Below are 20,216 nucleotides of genomic sequence, written 5' to 3' on the forward strand. Positions count from 1 at the left end.
CCAAAAAGCAAGCTGTATGCTAAGGATTGTGTATGAATAGACAGGAAGAGACTTCTTTGTTCCACAGGACATTTTCAGAAAATTCTTACTTTTGTTTGGAGTATCAGAAATTGCTTACAGGGCACGGCCTTAGCTCATACCTGTAATCTCAGCACTTTGGGAGTCTGAAGCAGGAGGATCACTTGAGCCCATGGGTTCGAGACCAGCCTGGGCAAAATTCAGAGGCCCTGCCTCTACAGAAAAAAAAAAAAAAGATAGCCAGGCATGGTAGCTGGCACCTGTAGTAGTCCCAGCTATTTGGGAGGCTGAGCTGGGAGGATTGCTTGAGCCCAGGAGGTTGAAACTGCAGTGAGCTGTGTTCACACCAATGCACCCCAGCCTGGGTGACAGAGCAAGATTCTGTTTAAAAAAGAAATTGCAGCCAGGCGCAGTGGCTCACACCTGTGATCCCAGCACTTTGAGAGGCCGAGGTGGGTAGATAACCTGAGGTCAGGAGTTCGAGACCAGCCTGGCCAACATGGCGAAACCCCGTTTCTACTAAAAATACAAAAATTAGCCAGGCGTGGTGGTGCACACCTGTAGTCTCAGCTGCTCAGGAGGCTGAGGCAAGAGAATCATTAGAACCCGGGAGGTGGAGGTTGCAGTGAGCCGAGATTGCACCATCGCACTGTAGCCTGTGTGACAGGAGCAAAACTCTGTCTCAAAAAACTAAAAAAGAAAAAAAGAAATTTCTTACAGATTAACTTGCCTAAATTTAAAGGCAAAGAGTCATCTAGGATATTTCCTTGAGCACAGAAAGCCATTTGAACTGTTCTTTGTGTAGGATGTAGAGGATCACTAATGTAGATGCCTTCTCCCCCATCTTTATCTTCTTTTAGCTAAGCCCAGATGATAGGGTGTATGTAAGTTTTAGTTGTATCTACTCTGATCTGTTAAGTCCAAATATGAGAGGATTTTTAAATGACTCTAGAATACAGTCTCATAGGCCAGGCACAGTGGCTCACACCTGTAATCCCAGCACTTTGGGAGGCCAAGATGGGAGGATCAGTTGAGGCCTGGAGTTCGAGATCAGCCTGATCAACATAGTGAGACCCCATTTCTATTAAAAAAAAAAGCTTGAGCACACAATTACCACCTAATATGTTAATCATTTTTATGTCTGTGTTCATCTCAGGAGAGAAACCCTTTATCTGTGAAATCTGTGGCAAAAGCTTCACCAGCCGCCCCAACATGAAGAGACACCGCAGAACTCACACAGGCGAGAAGCCCTATCCATGTGATGTGTGTGGCCAGCGGTTCCGCTTCTCGAACATGCTTAAGGCCCACAAGGAGAAGTGCTTTCGGGTGACCAGCCCCGTGAATGTGCCACCTGCTGTCCAGATCCCACTTACAACTTCCCCAGCCACCCCAGTTCCTTCTGTGGTGAACACACCCACAACCCCAACCCCTCCAATCAATATGAATCCTGTAAGCACTCTTCCCCCTCGGCCCATCCCCCACCCCTTCTCACACCTGCACATCCACCCACACCCTCACCACCCACACCACCTTCCCATCCCTCCAGTCCCTCACCTCCCCCCACCTCCAGCTCTCTTTAAGAGTGAGCCTTTAAATCATAGAGGCCAGAGTGAGGACAACTTTCTGCGGCACCTGGCAGAGAAGAACAGTTCAGCACAGCATCATTAACATCCGTCTCCTTAGTGTGTTCTCCAGGAGACACGTCCCCATGTGTGAGCGTGCACAGAGGGAGTCGGTGAGCATTTCCTTAGTTCTCAGACTCTCCTCCGCCTCTACCAAGAGCTTCTCCAGTGTCACTGAATCAACAGATCCAAGGGAATGAACAAGAAGACTACCTTGAGCTCACAGAGGGACTGTCATCTAAACCAGGGGAACCACTGAACTAAAGCCCAATTTGCTTGCATTTTCTGATGACTTTTATAAGTTTCAAATACTCAGACTTGTGGAATTTTATAATTTCATATCAGCTGATGAGGTATGCTTGCTTTTATATCCCGGACTTCTCCTCAAAGAGGGGATAGGCCTGGTTTCCTTTGTACTAATCGGGAAGGCTGTGAGATTAATCCAGAGCATTAATTGTATCACTGTGTATGGTAAGGAATTCTTTTCAGCTTTTGGTGCCAGCTACAGAGTTGAGCTGGCCATGTTTCACAGTATATCAAGCATTATAGAGAAAGACAGAAATTTTCTTCTTTGTGTAGCTCTCCTAACGCACTCTTTATTTTACTACAGAAATTATTTTAGAGTTTTTGTATAGACTTCTTTGGTAGTCTGTTTCTAAAATGAAATGTATTTCAATAAGCAGTGTAATTTTTTCAGTGTAGCTGAACCTATGTTGTAAAATAGAAAAAAATTTTTATAATCATCAAAATGTGATTCTTAAAGATGCATATAACTTCTATAATTCAAAGCTATTCTTACATCCGTACAACTCAAAAGGTGCTTCAGAGACTAGATGTATCTGAGAGGGTCTCCAGACCAGGTTACTGCAAAAATGAGGTTTTGCTTTCAGGATTTGGCGTAAATACTTGGTAGTTTTGACATCTCTGCTTAACACTCAGAGAGGCTCCCTAATGTGCTCCTGTCCTCCATGTTCTGCTTGGCTTCGTTAGTGCATTACATGAAATGATTTGCAGGGGATGGGGCCTTTTCCAGGGAAGTCACCTAAAGCTTGCATGTTTTGAAAATTTGAATAAGGCTGTTTGCTGACAGGAGGAGGAAGTAGTGGAGATCATTTCATCTCAGTCACGTCTGTTTCTCACTTCCCTTAGGAATTGTGTTCATGTTTAGCTTTTATGGGATGACAAATTGAAATCGCTCATTTTGAGGTTGCTTTATTTTTCTAGAATTGTTATAAGAAGCTAAAATAGTAAACTTAAAATCACAAACATGACGTTGCTGATAGTGGCTGAGAAATTCAGATGAGAAGACAAATTGGTTATGAATTTTGAAATATCTATTATATGTAAAATGTGGATATGTTCACAACCTTGAGCTATTTTAACACAGTTTAAATATAGTGAGGGAAAACTCCTAAGTTTTACTGCCCTGTCCTCTGCAAATTATGTAATACCAGCATTCTTAGGCGATAAAGAGAGCAGCACCTCTAGTACCTTTAGGCAGATTACTTTTTCAAGTTTGGGGAACTTCAAAAGAACATAATCAACCAGGAGCTTATTATAGGAAAGGCTGAACAGAAGGGCTAGTGTATTGATTACACTTAACAGATCATATTTATCCAGACTCAGTATAGCTTAAAATTTTGTATTTCTTTATCTGAGAGAACTGAGTTCCCAGGCTAAATCACTTACCTCCCACCCCCTCTCCAATTTTTTTTTTAAGAGACAAGGTCTTGCTATGTTGCCCAGGCTAGAGTGCAGTGGCTATTCACAGGTGCAGTTATAGCACACTACAGCCTCCAACTCTTGGGCTCAAGCAACCCTGCCTCAGCTAACCAAGTAGCTGGGACTACAGGTGCATGCTACCATGCCCAGTCCATTTTTTAATCTTGAAATTTCTTCATTTTTCTTTCTTCGGGTTCTTAAAATCTTTGCCTGAATCAGAACGCTGGCTTTTATTTATTTTTTTATTTTTAATATTAAATGTGCAGATATGCTTCGAGCACTTTTCTAACTAATGAGCTCTGTGGTAGGAAAAAATGAACTCTTTCAATTGAGATTAAGTCCATATTTTTCAAACATCACGTTCTCTATTGGCTTTTTGGTTTAGTGTTTCTAAATTTTCTCCTTCTGATTTTGCCTGTCTTATATAATGAGCATAGGAAAATTTTGGAATGAGGCAGAAAAGTATCTCAAGACATACTTCCTGGTTTTGGATGTAAGTTTTAAAGAATGGTATTTTTAATATTTGTACACATTCTTTGAGCACCCAGGTACCCAAGCCAATAAGGAAAGTTAATTCCTTGCATATGACTGTTATATCTTTAGTGGTTGTCTCCCCCTCCCTCCACAGTCTCCTTGGCATTCCATGACAAGTTTGTCAACCTACACTTTTATATAGACATATCATTATTTCATGGTCAAGCCTGTAGTATTAAAATGATTTTTTTAAAAGATGTAAACTAAGATGTAAACTGTGCTTAGTTAATTGGTTATATTTTGTTCTGTTTTTTTGTTTTTTTTTTTTTTTTTGAGGCAGAGTCTTGCTCTGTTGCCTGGGCTGGAGTGCAGTGGCGTGATCTTGGCTCACTGCAACCCCAGCCCCCCGGGTTCAAGTGATTCTCCTGCCTCAGCCTCCCGAGTAGCTGGGATTACAGGCATGCGCCACCACGCCCGGCTAAGTTTTGTATTTTTGGCAGAGATGGGGTTTCACCATATTGGCCAGGCTGGTCTCAAACTCCTGACCTTGTGATCCGCCCACCTCAGCCTCCGAAAGTGCTGGGATTACAGGCGTGAGCCACCACGTCCAACTGCCTTATTTTGTTCTGAATAAATTTACAGTATTGGGCAGCAATGCTAGACTTGAGACCACAGAATCAACCATTTCATGAGGTTGTACTGTAATTATACACTGGAATATTCAGGTAGTCATCTTTGATTTTTCATTCAAGTAAATATAGCCATAAGAAAATATCTGCTATACAGGAAAACCAGTATTAAGCAAATACCACCATCCTTAACAGAAACAAATATATATATATATTATTTTTAAAAATTAGCATTGTCATACAGTACAATTCTTAGTGAAGTGTATTGTGGAACAATTTAGAAACTTCCTTTTTTTCCCCTAGATTAAGGATACTTTCCTTGACTTGAGATTTGTGGTCTTCAGGAAAACTGCTCAGAATATAATGACTCCTCATCAGTATCATATTGCATATAAATAATGAAATGCATTAAGAATATTCACAGCATTGAACCCAGGAGGCGGAGCTTGCAGTGAGCCGAGATTGCGCCACTGCGCTCCAGCCTGGGCAACAGAGCGAGACTCCGTCTCAAAAAAAAAAAAAAAAAGAATATTCACAACATTAATGCTTCTGAATATAAGAACTGCAGGATTAAGCCTTAAACATATATGTGCAACACATTTAACATGCTTAAGACTCAAACTCAGGGTTGAAAATTTGGTTGGGGTCCTCTTTGTAAGATAAAAGTTGCATTATGTGGTATGTTCTCTTCCATATATGCTACAGCACCCCATGAATTCTTCAAAACTTTTTACCTACTTGTTATCTGTTTATGAAAAAAAGAATTATGGAGAAGTTTGAGTTCTCAGCCCTTATCTGTACATGTCTGTTAAAGACAACAAAGGCTGCATTTAAGCATTATATAGATAACAAATTGAGGCTGTCTCTCACTACTTAGTTTTACTGTCTTCAAAGGCTTGTATCATTGCTAGGGTTAAGACTTATCTGAGGATGAGTTGGCATTGTATTTTTTGTGTGTGTGGGTTGGTTTGTATTTGTTTCGTTTTTATTTTTCTATTTTCTCTCATAGATTTATCAGTAAAATATAAACTCTTCCTTAGCCTTAATAAAGGCTGCTGCTTTCTCAAATTGAGTCAGATAGGCTCATTCTGAGTTAGATTTTTAAATTTGAATGAAGAAAAGACAACAATTTAAAGGCTTGTGGCTTCATTTCCACATATATTTGTGACTGGATTCTTATTTTTAGCAAGAGGGGAGATCGCCACAAAAAAAACTTTAGTTCAAAGAAGCCTGTGCAAATCAGTTACCTGTACTTTCATAGTCTACCATTTACATTAACTGTTCTAGATTAATGACTAAGCATGGCCATTACCATAATTACATCATTTTTTTAAAACCACATTTGTTCGAAGTATCCTTTTCTAGTGGTTAGAACTTTCCCTATAATTTGATTGTCCCTCATATACTAACCGAAAGCAAAATGCTCTGATGAGATGCTTATAAACTATGAATTTTTTAATTCTTGAAATTTTTTTCAGTTTTTATGATTGTTGAATAGATATGTATGTTTAGTTCCATTATTATTTCACTGGAAGTTTTAAATTTTGAGAAGATGAAGCAGAGATAGAAATCCATTGCAGATATACGTATATTTACCCCATCTTGCAGGTTTCGGTTAGTAAAACACAGAATGATAGGTCGGTTTTAATGTTTTAAAAAAAAACTAAAAAACTAAAGTTAGAGAAACCTTTCTGTTTGAGCTACTGTATAGAAAAGACAACTTTTATTGCATTGCTGGTCCACATGATAAATATTTCAATGCTGTTCTAGACTGTATGAGAAGTACTTAATGAAAAAAGGGATACATTACATTTAAGAATTGTATCAGCTAATTACTGTTTTAAAAAAATCAACTCATTTGGAATTCTTCGGACTATAAAATTGAGCAAGTAAAGTTTGGGTTTTAATTTTCCTTTGCCTGAACCAAGATAGGAAATTTCTTAAGAGTTTTTTTTTTTTTTTTTTTTAGGAATGAAAGGTCATAAGCCATTAGAAATAGTGGCATTATTATGCAATAACAACACCCTAGCTAACCTGCTTTTGTCATCTGTAGCACTTACAATAAAGAATGATGACCTTCCAACCCTGGACACTACCTCGATAAAGCAAACCAGAGATCCTCTCTACACTTTCTATGGAAGCCATAAAAGTTGCCATCAATATATCCACTTTCATAGTTCTATACTTTTATACTTTCTAGACTTTTTTATAGACTTTATGATCAGATCTTTTTGTCTCAGAGGATAGGTTTTGCAAGATTCAAAGGAAAATCAAACTCCTTGGTTGTTCCAGCTTTGAAGCTTTTGCTTCAGTAAATTTGTTTAAAGAACCAGATCACATACCATTTATCAAATTCTTTATTTAAGTCAGAATACTTTGCAGACATGCATATTTGGAAAACAAACTGTTTCTTGTTCACTAGATAGAATCTGTATTGTAGTAAGAAACTACTTATAAGGTGGCTTTCTTTCTGCTTTGTTACTCTATGTATTACTCAATAATATATGTATGGTCACAGGTTCCTGGAGTTGTTTTATTTCTTTATGACAGACACATGAGTATGCACCGCTCTCTAATCCTCTGATGTCACTGCAGCTTCAGTCTCTCTCACTCTGTTTTTGAGTGCCTTCAAAATGCCAGCATCCTGGAACATTCTTTTCCTGATCTAAATCCTACCTCTGACTATTTCATTATCCATGAATATTGGAATTCACCCATATTCCAATGGGCTTAACTCTACAAACTAGCTAAAACCTTGGACAAGAATTTTGACCGTATTTCTGTTTTGTTCCTCCATGTCATTTTTAGGTTACATTTTTAACTTTTATTTATATCTTATTTCTTCACATATTTCGTCTCTCTGTTGAAAGATTTTATCCTTATTTGACTCTTCACTTTCTTTACTTTCACCAGAAATTTGACGTTCCTTTAAAATTAAAGGTCATTGAATGTCTTTTGAACACCTTTTTCTCAACTGAAGTCTTCCTGAATGCCTCCCCTTTCTGATGAAAGGATCCTGAGTGCTGCTGTTGCTGTGCCCTGTTCCCATGTGCCCACTCTCTTCCGTACACATTTTGCAAGACTATACTCTTTATTTTAGTCAAATTAATTTAAAATTGCTCTCTGGGTTTCTGCTCTCTCATGGCCCTGTCCCTCAAAAACTTCTGTTTACTTTTTCTAGCTGTTTTCATCTAATTTGTTTAAAATGTATGATGGATCCATAATATATGAAGGATGTAATGAAAAGGAGGTTGCAGTGTTTTATATAATATGATCGAGCACCTCCGTGATGAAACATTTAGCAATTGGCTAGTCCTTCACAGCCAGAGTGGAAGTTTGTGCTGTGGACAGGTCTTTTTACTCCCTTCCAGTTCTCCTCCAAAACTGGAGAAAAAGGAAAAAAAAAAGAACTATTTCAAATCAGGAGATTTGATTGCATTTTTTTAGGTGAATGAAAGCTTGGAGTTGAGCATTTGGGCCTTAGTCAGCATTTTTCCTTTCTGACTTAAAATCTCATGTCCTTTTCCTTAAAGTTAATAGTACTCAGGTTTTTAAGACTAATAACCACACAAGGTGGGTATCTAAGAAGGCAGCTGTTAATACATTCTCCATCTTTCCTGTCTGGCAACAGGAAAGATATTATTGGTGAGATAGTGCAAAATTGTGAGAATTGGTTATGTTTGATGATGAATAAATTCAAGATTTTTGAAGGCTTCACTGCTATTTGGGATGGGAAGGTGAGTTTACAAAATGAAAAAGGTAGATTTTTATGTTACAGAAATCAGTAACAGGGGTTTCTTGTTGTGTTAATTACCTTTCACTTGATTTGCCGTGATGTTTCTTCCTCATTATTGATCTAGAAGTTTGCCTCTTGGATAGTAACTAGCAACTTAGTATCTACTTTAAAATTTGTGGCTTTTCTCTTCAGAGTCCCAGGCCATAAAACAACGGAGAGCTGTACTTGCTTGTCACTTGGAGGAACCACATCCTTGAGACAGCCTGCTGTCTTGTATGTCTTCAGCAGGAAACTTCTGACACACGCATCCAAGGGAGTTCCTGCCCCTGAGAAGTGTTCCCATAGCTTTCCAGTCGCAGGTTACTTTCACACTACGTCAGCTTCTCTGGTGAGATCAGGGATGTTACATATTACTTGAAAATGATTTCATAGGAAGTGAGGATGGGGCAAGAAAGGAGGTAGAAGCTGAGTTTTGCTTAACTTCAGAAGGAAATCTGATACTTGCCTTGGCTAGTTCTGATCAACTAAAGAGCCTGTGTCTGTACTGGATGTGCCAAAGAATCAAGTTGTTTCTGGAATATCCAGCTCCTCTGAATGAACACAGCTTCCTCCCTACCTGTCTTTTACGGGTGAAAAGGGACCGTCTGATGAGCATGATAGATATCCTGTACAGGACTCAAGACTGTTTCATTGCATTTGAAAGTTGGTGGGAAGTATTTTATTCTGCTAGAGCTCCTAACCCTCCTAGAAATATCTTTTCATGCTCTATTAATTCAATTCATTAGGTTAAAAAGAAACAGTGTGACATAATTTTGGTGTTTACTTCTTAAATTGTCTCCCCAAGGGCATATATGTAGCCTCTGAAAATGGGATGATTTCTTCTCAATCTTCCATAAATTTGAATATGCATTTTATTCATTTCTTGACATGGGCTGTGTGACTGTTTTCCATCAGCAGTTCTGGCTTTGTCCACAAGGGAGCAATAAAGTACTTTAGCTTTATTCTCAACCTTCTAAAGAAAGATCCCACTTTTAAATCTCTTCTGGAATAGCCTCTTAGCTCAAAGCTTATTCATGTATTTTGATTATTTAAGAAATTTTCCCTTATTACAAAGTCCAGTCGTCGTTCATCCCTCATGATGCCAAGCAATGATTGATGTGTGGGTGTGGAGTCCTTGTGGGTCAGGCATCTTAATTAATTAGACTTTTTACATATTGATGATCCCCAGATTGAAAGCCAGGACCTTCCCATGGGGGCGCCTTTGTGTGCTAAAGGCAGAGCAGGCAGGCTTCTCCACTCCTATCTCCTCCACAGGCCACCACCATCACATCTATAGGAGGAACAAGAGCACTGGGGGAACTCTGGAGTATGAGTAAGGAAATGCTTCTCACCTTCTCTGCTCCAAAGAGATATCTGTTACATCAGGGAACAAGTCCTCTAGGTCAGGCACTTCCTCCTGACCAGTGCAATGGGCACTCCAGGTTAGAAACTGTGTGTGCTCCCTCTCTGTCAGTTACTTGTCTAAGGGCTCCTATCCATGATCATCAGCTCTCTGGCCATGAGTTCTGTTTGTGCTTATTGCAGCAGCATCTTCACAACAAACAGGTCAGTAATCAACCTGGGAAGGGAAAAGACGACAGTAAATATTACCCCCTGTAGAGCCGGGAGGCATTTACACCTGGAATGGCCTTCTTAACTGATTTCTGCCTGGCACCCTCACCCCCAGCCAAGTCTGAACCTGAGCAATACCAGGCACAGAGAGGTGTCTACTTGTAACTCCAACACTTGACAAAAAACAAAACTGAAGCTGTGATTGGTTTAGGCAGCAAGTGGCCAGGTGCAACTTGTTTGTTTTTATTTTTGTTTTCCCCAACAGTACTGAGATCACTTGCACTTTTCCTCATTTCTTAAGAAAATCCAGTTTGCTTGCCATGACTTGTTTAGCGTTAGGTTTACAAAGCTTGTTGTTGAATGTTGAATATTTGTCCAAAGGAGTTTGACAAAATAGAAGCTGCTTGGTCCCTGTTCTGCCTGCTAGGTCATAAGGATGAAGGCCATGTGGCTGGGGTACTTATGTCAAGTCCAGAATGGGGCAGTGTCCCTCTCCTACCTCTCTGCGGAGACGCAATTGAAGGTCAAGTAGACTCAGTGTAGGGCAGGCAGCTGTCATGCTGCAAAGAAGTTTAGAGGAGTCTTTGGGTTGGGGAGGTGACAGGTAGGTAGGACAGGATCTCTTAAGATGGGAAAGATACTGGGGAGAGGAGGGCTGCTTGGCCCCAGGGAACTGCAGTGAGGTGGAACTGAGCTCCGCTCCTGAATCTCCAAAGGAGCCCATGCTGCCCGGCTTCCCTGAGTCATTTTTTCCAGCATCCTGTCAGATCCCTCAATGTACTGATTTCCCCCTTGTGTTAACTATACCGATATTATTTTTTTAGCAATTGAAATGCACTTTTTTATTTCAACTCAATCATGATTTTAAGTATAAAAAATTTATAGATTGTTAAAACTACTTTTTTGTGTATTTTTAACCACTCAATGTAGCATTGTATATTTTATTCTTGTGAGACTCTGGTACAGGTGTGCCGCCTAATGATTTTTCTGAGATGCTGGGCCTTTGGATGTGTACGGTAACCAACTTAATGCTAATGTTCAAAGTAAAAAAAAAAAAAAAAAAAAAAAGCAGCCATATCCCCTGTGTGTCTTTCTTCATTTCTTCCTTACCCTCAGGTGACAACATTTTGAGGTCCCCCTGGCTAACAGATTGCCCTTTCTGAGAAAAATGAACAATCCTGCAGTCCTCTTCTGCTGTTATTTGTTGTTTCTAGTGATGGTAATAGGCTGACCTACCTCAAACCCTGCCTGATCTCTTCATGAATAACATGTTTTCAAGGCTGTTAACCAAAGGCAGAGTGATTAGTTCTCTCTTTGCAGTGCTGTTTGGTTTCAGTAACACTAGTTTGTTCAGCCGAGCAATAATCTGAAAGTATCCTTGAGAACAGTGTTTGGAAAAAGGATCAGGATTGGGTTCTGAACCAATTTGAAGAAAAATCAACACAGATGGAAACAGCTTACAAAGTACAGTCAGTGAAAAGCAATAATTATAAAATATGGTACTTGGGATGAGGCATCTTTCCCTACCTCTACCCCCTTCATTCAGTCATTCATTTATTCCACAAATGTTTATTAGATGCCTAATACGTGCTGGACATTGATCTGGCCACTGGGGATTCAGCAATGAGAAAGACAGGCTCTACTCTCACAGACCCTGCTTTCTAGTGGAGAAACCCTGACAATAAACAAATGATGATCTTATATAATGTCAGGTGGTGTGGGCCCTTATACTGTGAAGCTTGCCCTCAGAGCTGTGACTGTAGTCAGCTGGAAGATCAACTAGCTTGTCATAATAAGCCTTCCCAGCCCATAAGCCACCTGATTTTGTTCCTTCTAAGGATTCCAGTGAGGGAGTTGGGTGTATAGGAAGGAAATCTTATTGTCCAAGTTTCCCTTTGAAACCTCTTAGAATGGAATAAAACTGCCCAAATCATAGAATTGCTATTCTTTATCATCTTGTATCTCTAACTAGATGTAGATGTTAACACAGTTTCTTCATAGATACAGGGTAGGTAATCACTCAGACCTGAGTATATACTAAATAAGTGCTTTCAAACTTTCACCATGACCCCATAGCAAGAAATATTTTTACCACTACTTTGCTACTCAATACATATATATATATGAGTTTATTTATATAAGTGAATAAAAGGTTCAAGAAAAATATATGTGCTGCACTTTGATATTTTCTATTTTTCTTTTTTTCTTTCTTTTTTTTTTTTGAGATGGAGTCTTGCTCTGTTGCCCAAGCTGGAGGGCAGTGGTGTGATCTCAGCTCACTGCAACCTCTGCCTCCTGGGTTCAAGCGATTCTTCTGCCTCAGCCTCCCGAGTAACTGGGACTATAGGCGCACGCCATCATGCCCAGCTAATTTTTGTATTTTTAGTAGAGACAGGGTTTCACCATGTTGGCCAGGATGTTCTCGATCTCCACCTTGTGATCCACCTGCCTTGGCCTCTCAAAGTGCTGGGATTACAGGCATGAGACACCGCGCCCAGCCTCTGCCTTTATTTTCCTTTCTTGAAACATGCCTGCCAAGTAAAAAGCTCAGGCTAGACCAGAGCGATGAGAGCTGTATCGAGACAAGAGTTCCCAGCTGTCCCTGCCCAGCTCCAGACGTGGGTGAGGACATCTTGGACCCACCAGCTCAGCTGACCCACAAGTAAATGCATGCTTAAGAGTCCAGGCGAGGCCGGGTGCGGTGGCTCACACCTGTAATCCCAACACTTTGGTAGGTTGAAGTGGGTGGATCACTTGAAGTTAGGGGTTCAAGACCAGCCTGGGCAACATGGCGAAACCCCATCTCTACTAAAAATACAAAATTAGTCAGGCCTGGTGGTGGGCGCCTGTAATCCCGCTACGCAGGAGACTGCGGTAGGAGAATCACTTGAACCCAGGAGCCAAGATTGCACCACTGCCCTCCAGCCTGGGCAACAGAATGAGACTCCATTTCAAAAAAAGAAGTTCAGGTGAGACCAGCAGAATAACCTCTCAGCCAACCCATAGGATCATGAGATATAAACTATTATTATAGTATTATTATAAATCACTAAGATTTGGGGTGGTTTGTTACACAGCAATAGATAACTTGAAACAGCCCCCAGATTTAGGTCTAAGTTACTGAAAGTTTATATCTTTGTACCAGTTCCTTGTGCAAGAAGCTTGACTTTTTTGGCCATAACTGAGTACAGGTTGAGCATCCCTAATCCAAAATTTAAAATGCTCCAAAATCCAAAACTTTTTTTTTTGAGACGGAGTTTCGCTCTTGTTGCCCAGGCTGGAGTGCAATGGTGCGATATCGGGTCACCGCAACCTCCGCCTCCCAGATTCAAGCGATTCTCCTGCCTCAGCCTCCTGAGCCACCGCACCCGGCCGACTTTTGTTTGTTTGTTTGTTTGAGACCGAATCCCACTCTGTTGCCCAGGCTAGAGTGCAGTGGCGCAATCTTGGCTCACTGCAACCTCTGCCTCCTGGGTTCAAGCAATTCTCCTGCCTCAGCCTCCCGGGCAGCTGGGATTACAGGCGCGCACCACCACCCCGGCTAATGTGTTTTTTGTTTTTTTTTTTTTTTTTTAGTAGAGATCGGGTTTCGCCATGTTGGCCAGGCTGGTCTTGAACTCCTGACCTCAGGTGATCCACCCGCCTCGGCCTCCCAAAGTGAGGTTGGGATTACAGATGTGAGCCACCCCGCCGGGCCAACTCAGTGACTTCAAACAAATACAATATGGCAGAAATGATGAGATGTCACTTCCAAGATTAAGTTATTATACAAACAGACTTGGTGTGGTCTCTTGCTCTCCATTCACCAGCTGCCATGTCACGAGGATACTTAGGCAGCCTACGGAAGTCGTGCCATGGATCGCAAGCCTGCCAGCACCCAGTGAGTGGGCTTGCAGTGGGTCTTCTGAGGCCTGCCGACAGTCACATGAGTGAGCTTGGAAGTGGTTCCCTCCAGCCACAGCAGAGTTTTGAGGTGCTTCTAAGCCAGTAGCTTGATGACTGTCTCCTGAGAGCCCCTGAGCCAGACACACAGCCTCAGATTCTTGACCAGCGGAAACTACGAGGTTACAAATATTTGTTGTTTTAAGCCGCTAAGTTCAGGAGGTAATTTGCTATGCAGCAATAGACAATTAATACAAAGTACAAATATTAACTATTGGGAGATGCAGAAAATAATAATGGCAGTGGATGGGGCAGGGGGGCCACCCAGGTCCCCTCCCTTCAGGGACTGAGGCACTCATCCTCCCGGCTGTTTGTGCCAATAGCTCTCAGCTGTGTCCCTCTCCTGGAATTGCACTAAGCTGAGGAAAGCCACCTCCCCTCCCCCGGGCAGTTCACATACAATGGCTGGTTAATGAAGAGGCATAAAGACCCTTATCTGTGCCTTGGGTGGGACAATTCCAAAGAGCCACCCTCTCCCAAACTTCCGCAAGATCACCTGAGGCCCTTGTGACTGCATGATAGCTCACCTCTGCACCCCACATGGCCTTTTGTCCAATCCTGCTTCCTTCAGTCCTCAGGTTTTGGTTCTCAGTCGTCGTGTCGGTTCCTGGGGAACCTGATCGAATACAGTTAGCACCAGGAGTGGTGTGGGGAAGCCAACTCTAAAAAGGAGTTTGGGGGCTAGGTGCGGTGGCTCACGCCTGTAATCCCAGCACTTTGGGAGGCCGAGGCGGGTGGATCACCTGAGGTCAGGAGTTCAAGACTACAACATGGTGAAACCCTGTCTCTACTAAAAATACAAAAATTAGCCAGGGGTAGTGGCACACACCAGTAATCCCAGCTACTTGGGAGGCTGAGGCAGGAGAATCGCTTGAACCCAGGAGGTGGAGGTTGCAGTGAGCCGAAATCACGGCACTGCACTCCAGCCTGGGTGACAGAGCTAGACTCCATCTCAAAAATAAAATAAAATAATAAAATAGGGTTTTGGACCTGGATCACTTGCCAGCCATCACTAGTGGCAGGTGGAACTGATATCCCGAGTGTGCTGAAGTGGTGGAATTGCTCAAACTTTCACTAGTGGTGAACCTGTGGAAGGGAATGCATGGTGGTGCGTGCAGTATCATAGACTTTTCTTTTAGAGACAGTCTCACTTTGTTGCCCATGCTGGACTTGAACTCCTGGCCTCAAATGATCCTCCCAGTTCAGTCTCCCAAAGTGCTGGGATTGCAGGCATGAGCCACCATGCCCGGTTATCATAGACTTTTGAGAGGTTGGAGGGAGTACTGATTCTACAGATGGTGAAGGCTTCAGATTGCGAAGAATCTGAAGGCTTTTGGTGAACACCGCTAATGCATTCAAGAAAGCTAATGAAAGGTTGCAGGCGTTTAGCCACCTATTGAGGTCATGTGTGAAAATCAGAAGGCCTTGTGCTGTTTAAAGCCACCACATTTGTAGTATCTGTTATGCAGCACTAGAAAACTAAGAGAGATGTGGCTACCCAGAAGTGGGATGCTATAACAAATATCTAAAAATGTGGGAATGACTTTGGAATTGCGCAGTGAGTGAAGGCTGGAAGAATTTTGAGGAGCTTGATAGAAAAAGCCTAGATTTCCTTAAGCAGACCTTTCTTAGAAATACGGATACTGGCTGGGCACGGCGGCTCATGCCTGTAATCCCAGCACTTTGGGAGGCTGAGACGGGTGGATCACCTGAGATCAGGAATTCAAGACTAGCCTGGGCAAAATGGTGAAACCCCGTCTCTACTAAAAATACAAAAATTAGCTGGGCGTGGTGCACACCAGTAATCCCAGCTACTTGGGAGGCTGAGGTAGGAGAATCGCTTGAACCCAGGAGGCGGAGGTTGCAGTGAGCCACGATCACGCCACTGCACTCCAGCCTGGGCAACAGAGCATCTCAAAAAAAAAAAAAAAAAGAAATATGGATGCTAAAGACGTTGCTGGTCAGAAGAAAGGAGAATCCTAAATTCTAAAGAATGTATAGAAATTCTCAATATCTTAGACAAAGGTTCAGTCTCCACGAACAGACCATTAGTAGAAACCTGACTTGACACTGACAGTGGGAGCTCAGGAGGAAGTGAGGAGCATGTTGTTGGAGGCTGGGGATGGGAGATTCTTATCATGTAGTGGCAGAAAGCTTAGTGGAATTGTGTCTAGCAGTTCTATGGAAAAACAGAACTTGTAATCAATGAATGTACATATTTAGCCAATGACATTTTTCTAGGCAAAGCCTACTTTCTTTTTGCTGCTCATAGTAAAATGCAAGAGGATAGAAATAAATTGAAGAGGCTGGGCATGGTGGCTCACACCTGTAATCCCAGCACTTTGGGAGGCAGAGGCAGGTGGATCACTTGAGGTCAGGAGTTTGAGACCAGCCTGGCCAACATGGAGAAACCCCGTCTTCACTAAAAAATGCAAAAATTAGCTGGGTGTGGTGATGTACACCTGTAGTCCCAGCTACTTGGGAAGCTGAAGCAAGAGAACTGCTTGAACCCAGGAGGCAGAGGTTGCAGTGAGCCAAGATCACGCCATTCTACTCCAGCCTGGGCAACAGAGTGAAACTCTGTCTCTCAATAAATAAATAAATAAATAAATAAATAAATAAATAAATAAAGGAATAAATGAAAGAAGAACTGTTAAAGGAACCAGGGATGGACACCGTGGCTCACACCTGTAATCCCAGCACTTTGGGAGGCTCAGGAGGAAGGATTGCTTGAGTTGAGGAGTTTGAGACCAGCTTGGACAACATGGTGAGACCCTGTTCCTACAAAAAATGAAAAATAAAATTAGCCAGATGTGGTGGCCATGCACCTGTAGTCCCAGCTACTTGGGAGGCTGAGGTGGGAGGATCGCTTGAGCCCAGGAGGTCAAGGCTATGATAAGCTGTGATTGCACCACTGCACTCTAGCTTGGACAACAAAGCAAGACTCTGTCTCAAAAAAAAAAAAAAAAAGGAATCAGGACTTGATAATTTGGAAAATTCTCAGCCCATCCAGGTTGCAAAAGAGGCTAAAATTCAGAAGTGCCTGCCCAAAACTAACATAGAAAAAAGTCCAAGCATGGGACTACACAAACTTTTGTTGACATCTCAGAAAGATCAAAATGTCAATCATGAGTGATTAAAGGTTGTGTTAGTTTCCTAAGCCTGCTATAGTTCAGTACCTCAAACTGGGTGGCTTAAACAACAAAAATGTATTGTCTCTGGCTAGGAACGGTAGCTCATGCCTGTAATCCCAGCACTTTGGGAAGCCAAGGTGGGCAGATCACTTGAGTTCAGAGTTCAAGACCAGCCTGATCAACATGGTGAAACCCCGTCTCTACTAAAAATACAAAAAAATTAGCCAGGTGTGGTGGTGGATACCTATAATCCGAGCTACTTGGGAGGCTGAGGCCCGAGAATCAGTTGAACCCGGGACGCAGATGTTGTAGTGAGCCAAGATTGAGCCACTGCACTCCAGCCTGGGTGACAGAATGAGACTCTGTCTCAAAAAAAAAAAAAAAAATACTGTCTCACAATTCTAAAGGCTACAAATACAAGATCAAGGTGTCTGCAGGGTTGGTTCTTGTTGGAGTCGGACAATCTGTCCCATGCCTCTTCCCTAGATTCTGGGGTTTGGTTTGCTGGCAATCTTTAGTGTTCCTAGGCTTGTAGAAGCATCATCCTTGATCTTCACTTTCACGTGGCATTCTCCCTGTGTGCATGTCTGTGTCCACATCTCCCCTTTTTATAAGAACACCAGTCATATTGCATTAGGGGCCCACCCGACTCCAGGCTGACCCCATCTTAACTAATTACCTCTGCAACTACCCCATTTCCAAATAAGGTTACATACCAAGGTGGGATGTGGGTGGTTAGGACTTAAACTTAGGAATTGGAGGAGGGGGTGGGCAGGACACAATTCAACCTGTACTAAGGCTGTCTTCATAGATCTCACTTAAACCAGGGTGTCTCTAGGAAGCTTACGAGGTATTATCCCTTAGCCTTCTCAGCAGAAGCCGAATATCAAGAAGGGACTATTTTAGAAAGATCCGTGGAAGAGCATTTGTCTGATGGAGTGAATCCCTCCAAAATCTATGCAAAGCCCACAAGGTTCTAGAGAAGTTTATACCAGCAGAAACACTGTGAGCTTGGACTGAGAGGGACAGAGTACAAAATAAAAGAAAGTCTAGGCCGGGCGCAGTGGCTCACGCCTGTAATCCCAGCACTTTGGGAGGCCGAGGTAGGTGGATCACCTGAGGTTGGGAGTTCGAGACCAGCCTGACCAACACAGAGAAACCCTGTCTCTATTAAAAATACAAAATTAGGCTGAACGCGGTGGCTCACGCCTGTAATCCCAGCACTTTGGGAGGCCAAAGTGGGCGAATCACTAGGTCAGGAGTTTGAGACCAGCCTGGCCAACATGGTGAAGCCCCATCTCTACTAAAAATACAAAAATTAGCTGGACGTGGTGGCACACGTCTGTAGTCCCAGCTACTCAGGAGGCTGAGGCAGGAGAATCACTTGAACCCAGGAGGCAGAGGCTACAGTGAGCCGAGATCGTGCCACTGCATTCCAGCCTGGGTGACAGAGCAAGATTCTGTCAAAAAAAAAAAAAAAAAAAAAAAAAAATTAGCCAGGCATGGTGGCATATGCCTGTAATCTCAGCTACTTGGGAGGCTGAGGCAGGAGAATCACTTGAACCCAGGAGGCGGAGGTTGTGGTGAGCCATTGCACTCCAGCTTGGGCAACAAGAGTGAAACTCTGTCTCAAAAAAAAAAAAAAAAAAAAGAAAGTCTTTGAGTCCCCAAAATTTTAGTGGCAGAAAGCACGTTGATAAAACTTAGCTGCAGGCCGGGCACAGTAGTTCATGCCTGTAATCCCAGAACATTGGGAGGCCGAGACAGATGGATCACGAGGTCAGGAGTTCGAGACCAGCAGCCTGGCCAACACAGTGAAACCTCGTCTCTACCCAAAATACAAAAAATTAGCAAGGTATGGTGGCAGATTCCCAGCTACTTGGGAGGCTGAATTAGGAGAATTGCCTGAACTGGGAGGCAGAGGTTGCGGTGAGCCGAGATTGCGCCACTGCACTCTAGCCTGAGCGACAAGAGTGAAACTCTGTCTCAGAAAAAAAAAAAAACAAAAAAAAACAAAAAAAAACTTAGTGGCAAACATGTGCTATGTTTCATGAAAAAGTAAAGATGACTCAGGAGTTGGACCCAAGAGCACAGAGGATAGAGTCAAGGGCCATGAAGGATTATTTCCAGGCCTTGAAACCTAATGGAGTTTGCTCAACTGGATTTAAAAATTGCTTTGGACCAGTGACCTTTCCCCCTTGTTGGACCAGAATATAACTATTATCCTTTGCCTGTCCACTATTGTATGTTGGGAGTGTCGGGGGCATACAACTTGGGTTTTTTGTGTTTGCTTTTGAGACAGGGTCTCACTCTGTCACCCAAGCTGGAGTGCGGTGACGTGATCAGAGTTCACCGCAGCCTCGACCTCCTGGGCTCAAGAGATCCTCCTGCCTTATTTTTTAAATAAAGAGACGAGGTCTCACTATGTTGCCCAGGCTGGTCTCGAACTCCTGGCCTCAAGTGATCCTCCCACCTTGGCCTCCCAAAGTGCTGGGATTACAGGCATGAGCCACCGTGCCCAGCCACAACTTCAGTTTTTTTTTTTTCCTTTCCTTCCTTCTTTCTTTTTCTCCTTCTTCTTCTTTTTTTTTTTTTTTTTTTAGAGGCAGGGTCTTGCTGGTTGCCCAGGCTGCTGGTCTTGAACCTCCTGGCCTCAAGTGGTCCTCCCACATTGGCCTCTCATTGTACCCAGCTTCAATTTGTTTAATTTCCTAGGTCCATAGATGGTGAGGAACTTTGTCCAGGAGCTATACTTAGTGGATCATATGCAGTGAATTCATCTGTACTTGATGTAGATGATATAATTTTGGGCTTTTGAGCTGATGATATTTAGATAACATTTGAGACTTTGAATTTATGTTGTAGTAGGATGAGACCTTTGGGATGCTTCAGAGGAGGTAAATGTATTTTGCAATGGGGGCAAGGAGGATGTGAATCTTTGGGAGCCAGAAGGCAGACTGTAGTAGGCAAAGTTCTAAAAACAACCCCCCCTTGGGCCGGGCACTGTGGCTCATCCTTATAATCCAAGCCTTTGGGAGGCCAGGGCAGGAGGATCGCTTGAGCCCAGGAATTTGAGACCAGCCTTGGGCAACAGAGTGAGACCTTGTCTCTATGAAAACAAAACAAAAAAAAACTAGCCAGCCATGGTGGCCCTTGTCTGTGGTCCCAGTTACTTAGGAGGCTGAGGTGGGAGGTTCACTTGAGCCAGGGAGATGATGACTGCAGTGAGCTGTGATCACACTGCTGCACTCCAGCCTGGGTGACAAAGTAAAACCTCCATCTCAAAAAAAAAAAAAAAAGAAAAAAGAAAAGAAATAAAAATAGCACC

At 42.6% G+C, this 20,216-nt stretch overlaps 1 protein-coding gene and 1 long non-coding RNA gene across 8 annotated transcripts in view; one reads left to right on the forward strand and one right to left on the reverse strand.

Moving 5' to 3' along the window:
- ZNF652 (zinc finger protein 652) overlaps positions 1-10,880 on the forward strand; it is a 73,566-nt gene extending 62,686 nt beyond the window's left edge. For 5 of the 7 annotated variants that reach the window (XM_055387695.2, XM_055387694.2, XM_019028088.4 and 2 more), the window contains one exon: positions 1,175-10,880. In XM_055387695.2, the coding sequence (XP_055243670.1) occupies positions 1,175-1,686 (512 nt within the window). In that variant the 3' untranslated portion in view covers positions 1,687-10,880. The remainder of the gene's footprint in view (positions 1-1,174) is intronic. The other 2 variants (XR_008680047.2, XR_010133785.1) reach the window with 2 other exon arrangements.
- Positions 10,881-14,319: 3,439 nt separating this feature from the next.
- The window catches only part of LOC129533711 (uncharacterized), a 35,717-nt gene continuing 29,820 nt past the window's right edge, over positions 14,320-20,216 (reverse strand). Inside the window, exon 3 of the long non-coding RNA XR_008680049.2 lies at positions 14,320-14,370. This is a non-coding gene — a long non-coding RNA (uncharacterized lncRNA). The remainder of the gene's footprint in view (positions 14,371-20,216) is intronic.

This window comes from Gorilla gorilla, chromosome 4 (genome assembly GCF_029281585.2).
Source record: "Gorilla gorilla gorilla isolate KB3781 chromosome 4, NHGRI_mGorGor1-v2.1_pri, whole genome shotgun sequence".
Lineage (NCBI taxonomy): Eukaryota > Metazoa > Chordata > Mammalia > Primates > Hominidae > Gorilla > Gorilla gorilla.